The following is a 17,894-nucleotide window of genomic DNA, read 5'->3' as shown; positions in this document are numbered from 1 at the left end:
CAAACATTTTCAGAACCGGGCAAGGGACTACTTGGCCAATGTTTTTTTGTTATACTATTGAATAGATAGATAGATAGATAGATAGATAGATAGATAGATAGATAGATAGATAGATAGATAGATAGATAGATAGATAGATAGATAGATAGATAGATAGATAGATAGATAGATAGATAGATAGATAGATAGATAGATAGATAGATAGATAGATAGATAGATAGATAGATAGATAGATAGATAGATAGATAGATAGAAGGACGGGTTGTGAGGTCGTGAATGAAGAGCAAAGGTTTCTACACGGACTGAATTGAATGACGCGCCGTGGGCGGAATTTACTCTAGATTGACATGCTGTGGACCAATTGGAATCGAGGACTTTTCGCTTGTGTAAAACGCCGACCAATGACAGTCAAGAGTGGGAGCGACAGACACATGGTGGTAAATGTAAACAGTGAAGGAGAAATAACCTGCACGAGATTTTCCTAAATGAACTATAACAGAATATTAAGATAGCTATACATGTCTTAGCGTGTCTATTAAACAGCTAATGTTACAGTCACCGGTTATTCCAACTTTATTTCACATTGCAATGAGGTAAACATGATGATTTTGTCATGGACAGAGCTTGTATACGTCTTTAAAATCAGCCAGTAGGACTACATAACGTGTGTTATTAGTCAGTCATTTAAAGTCAAATAATGCTGCCGTCAATTTATCGTGGGATATGGAGAGCTACTCGCCACACACCGAGGACAAGGTTTGTTACACAACTTAATTTTTAATGTCTTGTATTTCGCTTATAGACCTACCAATTTTAAAATAATTGTATTTGTATAACAGTAACAACTGACAAGGGGCATTATAACATTATCAAATGAATCAAAAACATATAAGAATACATAAATAAAATACAATTTGAATAACATTATCTTTTTAAATCCATTCACCATTTAACCCTCAATTATTTTGCTGTTCTATTTATATTTTACTAACTCATTTTAAATTTGATAGCCTATGTGTATTCTTGTCCTTGACACAAATGTAATGATCAATCTCTGTCCTGTTTTCCTGCAAGTAAAAGTGTTAATTATATTTCTCATAAACTCAATTTAAATTTTTATTTTTATTTTTTTCTGTCTTGTCCAACAACCTTTTTAGTCAGTTTTGAGGCACCAGGATATGGAGGCCTTTCTGTATCAGATACAATGTACAGCATGCCTGTGTGTGCACATATTAGAATAACTCGCAGTGTGCACAGTTACCATTCTTTTATCTCCAGCAGAAGAACTCCATTGTGCCTTTCCCTGTCATCCTGCGATGGCCGCCCCGTTTCGTTGGTCGACTCTGAGTCCATCTTTGCATTGTCATCAGGCCATGGCAGGTGTGGAGAAAGCTTATTTTGTTTTATTTTTTAAGATGATTTTTTGGCATTTTATATTCTTTATTAGACAGCTTTGGAGAGACAGAGATGAAATGGGGCAGAGAGGGGCATGCCATGCAGAGAATGACCATGGGCTGGGCTCTAACCACTATACCACGAGCACCCCCCCACAAAACCATTTTTGTACAATCTCCATACAATCCGCTACCTGTCCGTACTGTGTGTGCACTAAAAAGAAATACATTTTTCAAAGCCAAAGTACAAGACGTAGTATAGCTACAGTGGCCCTTTTGTTAACATACCAGTTTACAGAGCCTAGGCATGTGTATCAATGCTGCATTCCAGATAAGTCGGATGTGAGAAAAATCGTACATTTGTAATTCCGATTTCCAACCTCATGGTCGGGGTGGATGGATATTCTCCAAGTGTACGAGTAGGAACTCCAACCTTAAACGGCTCTCAATTTGTATTTTTCCTAGAAGGAGGTCGGAAAAAATATGACTTTCCCAGTTGTCTTGAACCCTTTGAGGTCGAAAATCGGAAATTACAACTGGGAAATCCCACACTTTGCGACTTGTATTGAACGCACCATAACACCTGCTTTTTTCCACGGCAGGTGTGGAGTGGCTGTGGTACGAGCCAGCGGACCTGCCTCGGCCTCAGCTCTGAGGTGTATGGTCGGGCGCACACACGGGGGTTTACCTCCACCCCGCACCGCCGTCTTACGCAGCATCACACACCCACAATCTAAAGAGGTCCTGGATCGGGGACTCGTGCTGTGGTTCCCAGGTCTGTTGATGTTCCCTCTGACATTTAAAGGTGGAGAGTCAGTGATTTTCTGGAAAATGCTTGTTGTCAAAATCACTTTTTTTGTCAAAATCAGTGAATATCTCCTCATGATCCGATACCTGTCCGTAGTGTGTATGTGCTGAAAAAAAAATCTGGTGTAAATACACAGCCTAGGCTCTGTGAACTGGCATGGTTGGATATGGTTGGCCCCTTTTTGTTTACATAACCTTTGTTTACATACCAGTTTAAAGAGTCTAGGATATGTCCTTACACTGGATTTCTTTCAGCCGCACACACAGTACGGACAAGTGATTTTGACAACAAGCATTATCCAGAATCATTGTCTCCACCTTTAATTTCTTGATATTTTTAATGATTTTCTTTTGGATGTAGTCTCTTTTTTTCTTTATTTTTTACACAATGCTATCTTTCTTTGGCCAAATATTTTTTATCAACTAATAAAACTATTTGAATAGAATAATATAAGATCCAACTATCCAATGATTATACCCAAATAATTTGCCCGTTTTTAATATATGCATATTTAAGTGATTTGTTCATGTGTTCAGCTCCTCACAGTTTCACAGGAGAGGACTGTGTGGAGTTCCACATCCACGGCGGTCCGGCTGTCATTACTGCCGTCCTACAAGCGCTAGGTAACACAAAGTCAAACTCAACTTTATTGTCAATTTCTACAATATCTGCCAGACGTACAGAGGAATCGAAATCACGTTTCTCTCTGACCCATGGTGCAATAAGTACAAGAGTATAAAATTAAGATAAGATGAATAAAATTATACATACAATAAATAGTCTAAATAGTGCAAAAGGGAAAGCATAACCAATCAGTATAAAAAAGTAAATACATTGAAATGTGTAATATGAGTATTTTTTCATTTTTCCTCTATTTAACCTCGAAAGATCATTTGAGGGGTGACCCTCTTTTACAATTATGTTGAGTTATTAGTAACAAAGGTATGAGTAAAATGCAATGTTCTACAACTTTATATAATTCACACACACAGACAGTGTCATGTAAGGCTGGGTATCGTTCAAATATTTTTAGATATTGATACAGAAGTTGATCATGCCATTCTCTCCAATGTTAACAGGGAAGAGAATTCTGTCTCCGAATTAAGTTTCTGGATATCAATCAAAGGCTCATAATTATCTTAAAACCATGCGCTTAAAATTGTTGGGACAGATTATTTTCAAACGCATCCAATAGCGTTTTTATTTGCACGAGAAGGACAGGGTTTGCAGCTAAAATATCCATAGTGAAACAGATTGTTTGGAAGTTTAGGTTAAACCCCCCTCATGAGCCCAGTGCATGGATCAGGTCAGAATTTAATAGATGATTTAATTGAACACAATTTTTCGATTCAGAATCCATTTTATAATACTTTCAATGGCTTTTGCGCCCAAAAAAATCCATGGTGACAGATAGGTAATATGGTTGCTGCAGTTCTCCCACTGGCCTTCCAGGGGGCAGTATTTTCCAAATCATAAATATTATTATCTACACAAGAAAACATTACAGGGTTGCTTGTGACATTTCTGAATAGCTCTTATTTTGAGAAAAGGATGAATGGGTCGTCGTGACAATGTTGGTAAGATTACAACCAGCCACTAGAATGAAACAGATTTTTATTTATTTTTGCTCTGGCTATTCCGTGGATTTAAAAAAATATATAACATGCCGGTTGTTAATACAAAAAAGGTTGTGATCCCCTGATATTCAATCATGCAGCTGTTGCTTTGCCAAATAGTTGTATCACTATTGTCTGTTCCAAAAGGTGTGAAAACAATGATAACGTCAGCTCTTTAACAGTGACATATTGGCCCTGTGTGTTGTGTGCATGATGCCTCGTGCCTCGTACATTTACTCACTTGTGTGTGTGTGTGTGTGTGTGTGTGTGTGTGTGTGTGTGTGTGTGTGTGTGTGTGTGTGTGTGTGTGTGTGTGTGTGTGTTACTCAGGAAGCGTGCCTGGCATGAGGCCCGCAGAAGCTGGAGAGTTCACGCGTAGAGCCTTTCAAGCAGGAAAACTGGGTTTAACAGAGGTAGGTAAAGAAGAGTGTATGAACACGCACACGGAAGCTGCATAGTTCCAAATGAATAGATTTATAGGGTCATTTTACAGGGATAATGATTGAATAAACAGGGTCAGTTAATGAAGAGTCAAGATAAAAACTATTTCTTTTTACATATTTTGTCCTTTGAAAACTTTTCTATTGGGTTGTCAAAAAACATTAAAGCCATAGTGCGTAAGTTCTACATATAAATAATTGTCGGTTGGATTCAAGCCATTGCCAAATGAGTCGACAAAAAGTTGATTCAGCCTGTCAGCCTCACAAAACTCTCTCTGTATTTCTCGGTATGGAAACCAGTCACCCCGGGAAAAAAATGGTGCAGGTGCTCAGAAAAATCCCAAGAAGCGCTCATAAAATGTTTCAGAAATAAACCTGGTCGTCATGCTCGTTACTCACTGCAACACTCGTATCAATTATATTGTTGTTTTTATGTCATTTTTTTATGTAATCAACAGCAAAATAAAAACTTGAAAATGCCATGAATGTATGAATACTCTGAAATAACATAATACGTAATGTATTCCAGGTGGAGGGTCTGGGGGACTTGATCCATGCTGAGACGGAGGCACAGAGGAAACAGGCCCTGAGGCAGATGTCAGGGGAACTGGGACGTCTTTACCACGACTGGAGCCACACACTCAAACGGGTCGGTCCACCTTTTATTTTTAATTTTTATTTTAAACATATATTTATTGGATTTTTCTTTTCTTTACAGCATAGACAAGCACATTAGCACAACAACAAAAACAGAACAGACAGTGTGCACAAACAGAACAATCGCTCGAAGCGCATCAGGTCGGTTCACCTTTAGTACAGACAGAAGGGTTAAAAAGGGGGAGTCAGCGATTCTGGACAATGTTTCACTTTTTGTCAAAATTAGTGAATATCTCCTCATGATCTGCTACCTGTGTATGTACTGTGCGGGCGGCGGGCGCTGACAAATATCTGGTTTTAGTACACAGCCTAGGCCACTGATGTGTAAACCAAAAAATTTGACTTGTCAACAAACATTTTCCAGAGACGCTTACCCCACCTTTAATACATATTCATCAGGGCTTAAAGGTGTAGATTTAGTGTGTGTGACAGAACTGAAAGGCTATGACTTAAGCCCTATTTATATTACGCGCCGGATGCCACAGACACACACAAAACAGAATTGTTTCGCATTGTTTTACTTATGAGTTATTGATCCTGGAAGCTTGAATATTTCCAACTTTACCACAGTCTGGAACTGTCCAGGTTATTCTCAACATTTAACAATTTTTTTTCTGCATAATGATTAATTATATCAAGAAAAGCTGCTGTGTGTGTCTGTCACTTAGGACTTAAGAAAGGCCCACAATCAAGATACTGATATATTTTGAGCAGCGGTATTGTTTTGCTTATCCACACAGTATCCTGTACTGTACACTGTATGTATTGGCAAAGGTCAGAAAGTTGAGATAAAGTAGAGTATAGAAAAGATTATTACAACAGTAAAACTCCCATGGTGCTACGAGGAACTTTAACATATTTCTATAGCAGCAAACAAGACCATCAGTGCAAAGAATGATATTTTTATATAGTGTTTCTTAATGCCTTTGTCATGGGTATGCTCTTTTTCTGTCTGTCTGTCTGTCTATCTATCTATCTATCTATCTATCTATCTATCTATCTATCTATCTATCTATCTATCTATCTATCTATCTATCTATCTATCTATCTCTCTCTCTCTCTCTCTCTCTCTCTCTCTCTCTCTCTCTCTCTCTCTCTCTCTCTCTCTCTCTCTCAAAGCAGCAGGTTCATTGACCGCAGTTAAACACTTGTACTTACTGGACGCTGGCCAAACCTTGGTCTAGTGTGTGAAACAGTTTTGAACGTAAACACGTGATATTCCAACACTCTTTGGCAGCAGATCTGACTGACCGGTGCAGGTGTTCTCCCCAGAGGAACCCTGTTTAGCAACTTGTTGGCAGCTCCTTCCTACACACTCAAAAATGGAGGCACAAAACAAGGACATTTATGTACTTAACAGGTACACTTTTTAAGTATAATTCCTTAGAAGTACAAAAAAAATGTTTTAAGTACAGTAGCGTGCCTTTTAGGTTTTTTTTAATACTTTATTGTAGGAGCAAAAATAGGTTATTAACGTAATGTTATTGTTCACATTTACAGCATCCTAGATCATTTTTTAAAGAAAATAGAAAGAAAATAATTAAAGAAGATAAAGATAAGATAAAAAATAGGTTACATACATTCATGCATATAGTGTATACATTAAATAAATGAGAGGGAAAACTAAATAGTAATAATAATTCAAAAAAATATATATTTGGCTGATTTTTCCTCTGATGATCATAAAATTACATGTAACAGCAAAGGAGACCATCAGTGCGAAGAATGCTATTTTTATATAGTGTTTCTTAATGCCTTTGTCATGGGTATACTCTCACCCAGGAACAATAGCTGGCGTAGTAAAACCACTACCCCTTTGTCCAAAGGGAATGGAAGAATTAATACAAACTGAAAGTTAATCGGAGCACCTTAAATAGTACAATATAAACAGTAGCGTGTGTTTTGACTAACTTAAGGGTACAACTTGAAAGAGAGAACCCATTTGTACCATTTCAATGCCGCCAAGGGTACGTGCAACATGGAAAAATTTTCACACATTTATAATAACTATTATAAATTGTAGTGTTATTAGTTATGGTAAGGTATTTATTGCAATAACAAAAACAATTAAACTTACAATAAATCATCATTATTTGTTTTATTATCAAAAGCCAAGCATTGTACCCTTTTAGGTACACACTGGTACTTCTATTTTTCAGTGTGCAGAAAGTTTCCTAGAAGCTAATCAAAAACTTGCTTTTATTTTGGACGCTGATCTCTGGAAATGCAGTTATTGGGAAGTATACTGTACCATCTGTATCATGCTAAGGGTCAGACACTCATTTGCCGCCAAACAATGCAGTATTTTTAACCTCTTGCTTGCCACTTATATTTGAAAAGAAAGAAAAGAAAACAAATCACACACGTGCACACACACACACGGCACTAACACGTGCACAAACGCACACACAAACATACAAACACAGACGCACACACTCACACACACACACACACACACACACACACACACACACACACACACACACACGTGAGTAAAAAAAAGTATGGGAATCTGACTCCTCCGGTTTTTGTTCACTGTAATACAATTGTGTTTACGTCGCGCGCTGTCAGTCAAGATAGTGATCGGTGCCTTAGTGGAAATACTGAAGCTTTTCCCCATATGTGGCAATGACGTAGGGGTAAAAATGTAAAAACATATTCCTTAAAAAAGCAGGATATGCCTTCTAAGGCAAGACACTGGCAGGTGAATAGGGTAAACATGTTTAACTCATAGATATCATCATACAACTTTGCCAGTTGATTACTGACATATAGACAATTATTTTTCGTATTACAATTTTTTTTTCCAGAAATGTTTTGAATAAATAAGCAAATGTATCAATATCTGTAATGATGTGTAAATGTGCATCTCTTTAAAAGAATCAAATCTTGATGATGGATTTAGCCAAAGTTAAAGTCTTTGGTTAATTTTTACAACACATTGTTTTAATTCAAATTCTAAAACCCAACTAGCCATATACTCTGCATAAATCTACTGGAGCAGAGATTGTAGTTCACAACGCGTTTAAACTTGAGTTTCTTTTCTTCAAAATATCGTAGCTGATGAAACCGATATCATGGAACTACGGTAAATGTCAGTATATATTGCTGTACATTTTTATCACAGCCCTAGATCGCAGGTAGCACCGTGATGTATTGACGTGCCTGTCCAACTATTTCAAATCGGGAAATGCGCTTGACAATTTAAACAAAAAGTAATTTGCTCAATCTTTGAGATCCCAACTATAAATTAGATAAGAAGTATCCAGAGGGTCCAAGGTCTTTATTACGTTAAAGCCGTGTGTATTTCTCACACTGAATTCTCTCCTCCTCTGTCTTGTGTGTCAAACAGTGTCTGGCTCATGTTGAGGCCTTTATAGACTTCAGTGAAGATGAACTCATTGAGGATGGCGTCCTAAACCAAGGTACGCAAACACTTTCTACTCTGGGGGGGTGTTAGTGTGTGTGTGCAAGGGCGTAGGGTTTGCTTCAACATTGGGGGGACACATTATAAGTGGGGGACTTTCCATGTGGGAGATAGCAACCCTAGCCCAACCCTAACCCTACAACCAAGACTGGCTTGCTTTGAAAAGCACCCCCTCTCAAAATCGATTTCTCTTCATCCGAGAATCAAATCCTTTGGTGTGTATATTTGCATGACTAATGTTAATACATGGAGTAAGTTTCATGAGCGCCAGACTTTCGTTGTGGGAGATAGCAACCCTAACCCAACCCTAACCCTACAGAAAATGAATGGAATTAAATGTAAATCGCCCCAAAATGGACTGGTCTCTTCATCCGAGAAACAAATCCTTTGGTGACTATATTTCAAGGGCGTACGTTTTCGCTTCTCAGGCATTCTGTATTGCTTTCAAATATTTACTCTACTGTATTGTTCAAAACTGTTTTTTTTTTTTAGGAATCACTACTCATGACGCAGCAGCAGTGTTAACTAGTATGACACTTTACATTTGAAATTAACAGGGTGGGCTATCAGCAGACCTTAATAATAGGTCCATGGCTATCAGCAGCCAGCTAACGTTAGCTTGTTAGCTAAACTGTAACTTCAGGCAAAAGTTAGAAACCAGTTAATGTTAGCATCCATCATTATACACTTGACACAATCTAATTCACCCTGAAGGTGAGAAAGTGCATCGTATTGGGCTTAACTCAGTATCTAACAACTTACATTCGGCCAGCTACACTCTCTGCACTGCGCAAAGCTGACCAGCCGTCTACAACTAGAGGTAGAGGAGAGCCGAACGTCGGCAAGTTTAAGATGGTACGGTCCGCTGTAGGGGTGTTTGAAATTATTGGAAAATGTGTATTAACAATTAGGAGGGATATGTCAGTGTTTCAACATCCTGAGCTGTAATTTTTCCCTATTTTGGGGAGAATAGGGTTGTCTTCCTTACTTTTTGAGGGGGACAAATGTATCTCTTCTAATTATTGGTGTGGACACGTCCCCTGTGTCCCCTCCTAAATCTACGCCAATGTGTGTGTGTGTGTGTGTGTGTGTGTGTGTGTGTGTTCGAAACCAAGGTACGCAAACACTTTCTACTCTGTGAGGGTGGAGTGTGTGTTTGTGTGTGTGTGTGTGTGTGTGTGCGTGTGCGTGCGCGTGCGTGAGTCTGTCGCCGGCTGTCTGGCACTAGCACAGCTCTTTAGATGCCTTTAGATGTTGTGAAGCGCAGACACAATAACGCCTGGGAACGGCTGTTTGTTTTGGTGTCACGGAATGTGGGCTCACACCTCCGGGTGGCAAATAATAGTAGACTTGTTTCCAAAAAAAGAAAATCTTAAAAATGCTTAAATGTGTTCCATTGCCACTTTGCAACATATTAACTTATGTCATACTAGTGTAAAATGTACATTTAGTTGTTTACTTGACTAAACCTACTAGTTTTACACTAAACCTTCGTCTCATCCTGGTCCCTCTTCTGTCTCCTTCTCGATTCCATAAGCTTTATTGGCATGAATATTGTATAAAACAGTATTTCCGAACATTACAGTGTTTACAACACAGCCATAATAATGTTGTCCCGCCCACCAGCGGACCAGTGGGTGTGTGAGCTGCGGTTAGCGATGGAGAGCCACCTAAAGGACGAGCGGAGAGGAGAGCGGCTTCGCAGCGGAGTCCAGGTGGTGATCGCAGGAGCCACCAACGCAGGGAAGAGCAGCCTCCTCAACACACTCTGTAAGACAACCAGAGTCAACTACACACACACAGACAGACAGACAGACAGACAGACAGACAGACAGACATTCACTCTTCACTCACTCAAACACACACACACACACACACACACACACACACACACACACACACACACACACACACGTTTTTTTTTGTGTATCTCATTCTAAATCAGTTGTTGAGTTATGTGTCTGCGTCTGGTGTGAACCTAATGAAAGCCCAGGTGTTTACTGAGTGTGTGTATGTTTGTTAGATGTATTGTATCCTGAATTCATTTAGCATCGCTCTATGTAAACTATCCAGAGAGGGTCTTGGCAGGCTCCCCTCAACTCTTCCTCTCAGAATAATGGTCAAATTCGTCAAACTTCACATTAGATCCTGTTATTGTTTCCTCTTGCAATTAATCTTCCCTGCGGTCCAAACTCACACACAGTCAGCAGAAGACCTGTTAAAATTAACTGAGTCGGGGCGCTCCGGTGGCGTAGTGGATAGAGCGCGTACCATATTGGCTCAGGCCTCGTTGCAGTGGTCAAGGGTTCAAATCCGACCCATGGACCCTTATTGCATGTCATCCCCTCTCTCTCTCACTGTCTCCCCGTTTCAACTCTGTACTGTCGGATAAAGCTTGAAGATGTAAAAAAATTTAAAAAAAAATAAACTGGGTTATTTGAGGAGCAAGAACCTACAGAATAGTGCGAAGAATGAATGATAATGGAAAGTTTAACAATATTTTTTTGTATTCCAACATTTTCAGACATTTTAGAAACAAATATGCAAATGTAGCAAAATCTAACTAATTATGTATACATTTGTATCTCTTTAAAACCTAAAAATCTAGATGTTGGATAATGTCATTTTTATAACATATTGGTGTCACAACATATGCACAATTCTTTCTGTGATAACCTTTAGAACAGTGCTAAGAATGATTATGGAAAGTTTAGTTCATGTAAGTGCTATAGAAGTTGAGATTTTTGTTTCAGAGTATTGAAAAAAAATAACATGTTGATGTGATAAACCTTTTCCTTTAAACCTGTTATGTACCCAGGCCAGATACTTTAACCTGTTATGTACCCAGGCCAGATACTTTAACCTGTTATGTACCCAGGCCAGATACTTTAACCTGTTATGTACCCAGGCCAGATACTTTAACCTGTTATGTACCTATAGGCCAGAGACCGGCAGCCATTGTTTCCCCGGTAGCGGGCACCACGCGGGATGTGGTGGAGACGGCGCTGGACGTGGGCGGGTTCCCCGTCGTCCTGAGCGACACGGCCGGACTGAGAGACAGTCTGGACCTGGTGGAGAGAGAGGGAATACGCAGGGCCAGGGAAAGGTGTGTGTGTGTCTGTCTGTCTGTCTGTCTGTTTCTCTCTCTCTCTGTCTGTCTGTTGAGGGGATACGCAGGGCTCGGGTAAGGTATCTGTCTGCCTGTCTGTCAGTCTGTCTGTATGCCTGTCTAACTATCTGTCTGTCTGTCTTTCTGTCTGTATAGGCACCGGAGTAAAAAATCATGTATATAAAAAAATCAATGAATATCTCCTCATAATCCGCTACCTGTCTGTTCTGTAAAATGAAAAAATCTGTTATTAATGCACAGCCTTGGCTCTGTAAACACCATAGCATCATGCCCGTTTACAGAGCTGGAAACTGGATTTATTTTGCCTCACACAGCTGATCATTAGGAGATATTCACTTATTTTAACAAAAAGTAATTTTGTCAACAAGCGTTCTTCAAAAAACTGTTGTGAAATGCACAATAATAGAATTTTAAATGTGAGGTAAAATTGTTTTAATCATTTGACAGCCCTAGTAGTCCACGTGTAGATTGCTGCTTCGGTGAGCGTCCATGTGTGTGCATTTTAACACAGAACAAATTATCCTGAGGACCAATGGAAAAGGTCCTTGAACACAAAGAAAGGAAGAAATAAGTCATTGCTGTTGCCCCCCGGCCGTGTGTGATGCTATATTATTTTTGTAATGCCTGTGCAACGTCCACAGTTTATATTATTGCTATGGTTATAAATACACGTGGGACAAACAGTCCTGGGATGTTACATAGTGGAGAGGCTCCTTTCCTCTCCGTCCAATATTTAACATTAAAGGTGCACCATGCGGTTTCAGAGGAGGGGGATTTGTTTACATTTACAGCGTCTGCAGCTAGTTTACAAACCATGCTTTCTCTACATGTAATTCTTAGTCTTGAATAATTATTTTACCATAAACAAAATATTTTGAGGAACCTGGAACCAAACGTAAGACTAGAATATGTTTATAAACCAAACTGTGGGCCCTGCTGCTGTAAACAACAAACACAGTGAAACAGTAACTTTTCAGGAAGCTTTCTAAACTTCAAACAGTGTTCCAGGGATCACATTTTCCCGTGAGGAAAGTTTGATCATTCAGTTATGAGAATATACCTTAGAAAATGTTCAATTCTCTGACACACCCAAAAGTTACATAATGTACCTTTAATAACACTTTATTCACGTGTGGTGTCAAGAATGGACATATATGGCAGTTCACAGATGGCTACTTCCACTGTTTACATGAGGGAAGAATAGCAGTACTTGTAGCACGCGTCATCACAGCTTTGTCATATATACATACAGGCAAACAGACTGGTAGAAAGCACACAATGGCTCATACACATAATAATCAGTCACTTTGTATACAGATATTGAACAGTAACATTTTAAATCATTTTTAATCCCAGGGGTCTAGGAAATATTCATTGTAAAATCAAATTGTATAAAGAAATACAAGCAATTAGGTGTGGAAATGACTGCATGTATATTGAGAATTCTTTTTTTTTCAAGGTGAGAGTATTGAAAAAAAAAAGTTGAGACAATGGCCGTTAAAGATGGTTGTATAGGAGAAATATACAGATGCAAACAGACAAGGTTTAGTCAGATAAACACCTAAATGTACATTTTGGACTTTTTTATTTATACTAGTATTAAAAAAGACATGTTATTGAAGCAAAATAGACAAAGATCTCAAAATTGACCAGTGCTTGAAAAATCTACGTTTGTATACACTTTGATGTATAAATGTATTTGTACCATATCCTGACTGTGTAGAAATTAGAGTGCAGTATAGAAAAAAAACAATTTAAAAATCCAGATATATTCAGTAAAAGAAAATCTGATTTTCATGCATAAAAGAAGAAAAAAAAACAATGAATCGGTTAAAGATTTATGATAAATTTGTGCTTAACGAAACTACCATTTTCAGTTTAGCGGACGTGCTGGTGCTGTAATTGCTTTAGTGTTTTGTTTAAGTCTCTAGAGCTTGCTGGTGCGTCCATAGGAAGGCTGGGCGGGTTTGTGCTCCGTGGGGAATGTTGTGCTCAGGTCAGAGGCTCGTGACCGGGGTCACTACAGGAAGGAAAGGGTAAGAACAAGCATCCGCTGCTGCTGCTGCTGCTGCTACTACTAGCTCACACTGGGACCAACGTACAGCAGGGCAAGAGGGGGTTCAAACCTGCGGTGTGAAGAATTTTGAGAATTTTTTCATAGCAGACTTGGTTGAAAATAATTATAATATCCATAAGTACGTTTAATTTAGTGTATAATAGCTGAATTTCTTTTTTGAATTTTTTTACCCTTAGAAAGGGTCTCATATATCTCCATATTTCTGGACTAATAGTACACTAAATTAAATGTACTTATCGATATTATAATTATTTTCTACCAAGTCTACTATGAAAAAAATCCCAAACCTTGGGGAGACGGAGGTTCGAACCTTTGACCCTGTAGTTGAGGGTCGACCGCCCTACCCACTTCGACACAGCCACCTCTATAAAAATAAAATGTGCCTTTCCTAATATTCATGTGCTGGAAATCTTTAAAAATGTGCATCCACCCCAGATATGAACATGGTGATTATTTTCCTTCCAGAGTGGACCAGGCAGACTTGACTCTAGTGGTGGTGGATTCTTCTGCTCTCCCCTCTGACACACAACAAGCTGCAGCGTTCCTCCAGGACCATCTCAGGACTGTCCTGCCCACAGAGGAGCCACCGCAGACGGGTAGGATTATTACCGGTATGACTGTGTGTGAATGAATGAAACCTGGAACCCTGTAAAGCGTTTACAAACTTGTGTCGGCCCCTGACACTGGTGCTGGAGCTGTATCTATTCATTGGAGACGCCAAAGACTATATCCACGAGGTAGACAATGAAGTCTATCTATCTATCCATCCATCTATCCATCTATCCATCTATCCATCTATTCATCTATCTATCCATCTATCCATCCATCTATCCATCCATCCATCCATCTAGTGCAGTTTATCTGCTCCAACCACTTGATGGGAAACGCACCTCAATCGAATTTGGTATTAATAATAATAATCTTTATTTGTATAGCACCCTTTATACAGAAAATGCAGCTCAGAGTGCTTTTATTAATCAATGTATTTTCCTCCCCACAGTGTTCTCTGCAGACCGGTTTCTTCTGGTTCTGAATAAGTCAGACTTATTGCCGGAGCTCCAGAGGCAGACGCTTCACACAGAGCTGGGTCGTTTCTCTGCTCTGCCCCCCGTCTGTCTCATCTCCTGTCACAGTAACCACGGACTACAGGACTTTCTCTCTCTGCTGCTCCTCCGCGTCAAGACTCTGTGAGTGGATCGAATTTATAAGTGTTTTTGTTTTCCCACTTCTAAGACTAAATGTCTCTGAAAAGTTAAGATTTGGACAACATCCTTCAAAGCGTTCATGAGATATATGACATTCTCAAAAATGGACATGCAGACAACCCGAAAACATAATGGCTAACGCCAGCAAAGAGGCAAAAAAAAAAAATAGCACACACCCAACCCCACCATTAGGCTCAGTCCTGCTACCTGCAGACGCAGGTTAGAATCCGTCCCGGATCGTTCTCTGCATGTCGTTCTGCTCTCTGCCCCATTTCAAAACTCTCTCTCAGTCCAAACTGTCAATCAAGCATGGAAAAAATGCCAAAAATGTATCTTGAAAAAAAAGGGTTAGCACACACAAACTCGGTGTTTAATTTGCTCTTGTTTATTTTGTTTCTGTACCTTCCCCCTGTAGGTTGCATTGTTGATATTGTTTTTGATATTGTTGTTTTTTTATATTTTCTCATATTTACATTTTATATAACTGTGCAACTGGAGAACTGCTCCAACAAAAATGTGTTGTCTTGTGCAATACAATAAAGAGTATTCTATTCTATTCTATTCCATTCTATTCCATTCTATTCTATTCTATTCTATTCTAGGTGTGGGGACCCCTTGTCCGGCGCTCCCTCCCTGACCCAGGCCCGGCACAGAGCGCTCCTGCAGCAGTGTGTGGCTTCTCTGGCTCAGTACCAGCGCTACCGTGACGTGGACCTCGCGCTCGCTGCCGAGGGCGTCCGCTTAGCCCTCACCTATCTGGGCCGCATCACCGGGCGCGTGGGGGCCGAGGAGATCCTGGATATCATCTTCAGAGAATTCTGCATTGGGAAATAGGGAGAGAAATAGCAGCTAAAAAACATGAACTCAGAATCAGAATCAGCTTTATTGGCCATGTGTGTGTAAACAAACAAGGAATTTGACTTTGGTAACCATTTGCTCTAAATGTACAACACTCACTAAGAAAAATTTAAATACTGTCACAAATACATGCAATATTAGCAGTGGTAGACAGAATACTTAACCCCAGAACCTCACGTCATAGTATACGTAGATATGGTCGAATCTTACTTGACTAAAAGTGAAAGTTGCCCAGTCCAATTTTAACTCAAGTTAATACCAGTGTATTTGCTTTAAAAATCACATAAGTATTCATCACATTTTTGTTAGATATGGGCAAAGGATTAACGTCGGACAAATTGTAAAGTGAAGTGACACATATTTCTCTCAAAATCTAGTGTTGTGATTGATTATGTGTAAAACGACATTCAACGTTCATCTCATAAACTTACAATCATGACAACATTTTAAACTTGCATGTGGCCTATTGTATTGAAAGTAACGAGTAACGAAAAGCTTTGTTGAGTCAAAGGTATAACTTTTGTCTTAGAAATGTAGTGGCGTGAAAGTCTTCTAAAGTTTTCCCAAAAAAAAACAGATACACAAGTAAAGTACAAATACAAAAAAAAAATAGTTCTCAAGTAAATTTATTTTGTTTACTGTCATCTATGGGCAGATATATATGTCACTAGAAGTTGAATTTGAATTGATCAACTTGAATATGAATTGATCAACTTGCATTTGAATTATTGATACTTGAATCTGAATCAGTTAATATTCAAAATGACACATTCAAATAAAAGTTCTAAAATTAAAGTTTTCAAATTCAAGTAGAAAAAAATTCAAATTCAATTAGAAAAAAATCAGATTCAAGTAGAGATGGACACATCCGCTGACTATGAGCCAGCCAACAGAGGAAGGCTGCAGTACATTCTTGTTCGGTTCCAAAGAGAGACAGCAAAGTTTAGGGACAAAAAGGCCTCGGCATCTCGCCAGGCTTATAGAATCAAATCCATGGTCTTGGCTTAAGAATAATAACTTTGCTCCCTAGACACAGAAATGTTTGTTTTCTGAGGCCGCTGCTTAACAGACTGAAATAGCGGCATGATGACAGCAGGTGCCTCGAAGGGCCTTGTGGACTGGACAAGTGTTTTTTGGCAATTCTTTAATCGGGACTTAAAAATAGTTCAGTTGAAAGCCTTTGATGATAGGTGAATAACAACAGCAGCCAAGAAAACTTTTAAATAAATCCAGCTGCAGACTTCTGCAAGGCCATGGACAAGTTTGGAAGTTTACTTGTGTGTGTGTGTGTGTGTGTGTGTGTGTGTGTGTGTGTGTGTGTGTGTGTGTGTGTGTGTGTGTGTGTGTGTGTGTGTGTGTGTGTGTGTGTGTGTGTGTGTGTGTGTGTGTGCGCGCGCGCGCGTGTGTGTGTCTGTTGAGATATATCAACAGACACTGTGCTATTGGTTTTGTTATGTAACTATTCTGTAACATGTATTTATTTGTGAATTGTCCAAAGGAGTATTTAAAATGTAGACAGCTATTTTCATACATAATTAATACATGTCACGTGGGATCTTTTATTTGGAATAAATGGGATAATATACAAAACTGTATCAGTGTGAATATTTTTAGACGGCCCCTGTGCTCTCGTCTCACAGCCCGCTGCACATAGAGAGCAATGTTACTAGTGGAGCTTAGAGGACGTCTGCTTTCAGTCAAAATCAGGTTGTAGCCCATTATCTGCCTTAAGACGATAGTTAAGATGCATCGTTTGTGTTTTAATAACATTTTACTAACAAGTTATTGATCCTGGAAGTTTGAATCTGTCGACATCTTTCCAACTTTACTGCGGTCTGGAATAGTCAAGTTTAATCTGTACATGATGAAAAAAAAAACTCCCTTATTACTCTTCAGTAACTATTTGTTTCATCGCTATTATTCAATTTCTTGCTACAATAGATTTTCGACTATTTACTATCGTCATAAGGCAGACAATGGGCTACAACCACATTTTCTCCTGAAACTAGACGTCCTCTAAGCTCCACTAATAACTTCACTGCACTGTATCAGAGTGAAGGGATTGAATGGTTTTCCCTTTGTGGCCCTAAAGCTCTTCCGTAGTAGAAACATACAGTGTGTTCTTTTGTCAATCACATTTTTAGATTTCAGCAGAAAAACATGGAGAAGAAGACACACACACACACGCACACACATACACCTTAACACACACACACAGACACACACACACACACACACATACACACACACAGCAGACGTTCTGTACAGTACATGAAGAAGAA

The 17,894-nt window shown here is 39.1% G+C and overlaps 1 protein-coding gene across 1 annotated transcript; it reads left to right on the top strand.

Annotated features, from left to right (window-relative positions):
• Positions 1–464: 464 nt before the first annotated feature.
• On the top strand, positions 465–16,835 carry gtpbp3 (GTP binding protein 3, mitochondrial). The gene is made up of 12 exons (XM_080033342.1): positions 465–756; positions 1,279–1,380; positions 1,997–2,169; positions 2,739–2,825; positions 4,149–4,231; positions 4,788–4,907; positions 8,268–8,340; positions 9,969–10,112; positions 11,283–11,448; positions 14,015–14,145; positions 14,550–14,736; positions 15,357–16,835. The coding sequence occupies exons 1-12, from the start codon at positions 698–700 to the stop codon at positions 15,586–15,588; spliced, it is 1,557 nt and encodes a 518-aa protein (XP_079889468.1). The 5' UTR covers positions 465–697; the 3' UTR covers positions 15,589–16,835.
• The last annotated feature ends 1,059 nt before the right edge of the window (positions 16,836–17,894 follow it).

The sequence above is a fragment of the Ammodytes marinus genome (assembly GCF_949987685.1).
Source record: "Ammodytes marinus genome assembly, chromosome: 8".
Taxonomy (NCBI): Eukaryota; Metazoa; Chordata; class Actinopteri; order Uranoscopiformes; family Ammodytidae; genus Ammodytes; species Ammodytes marinus.
This window is presented reverse-complemented; position numbering and strand designations above follow the sequence as displayed.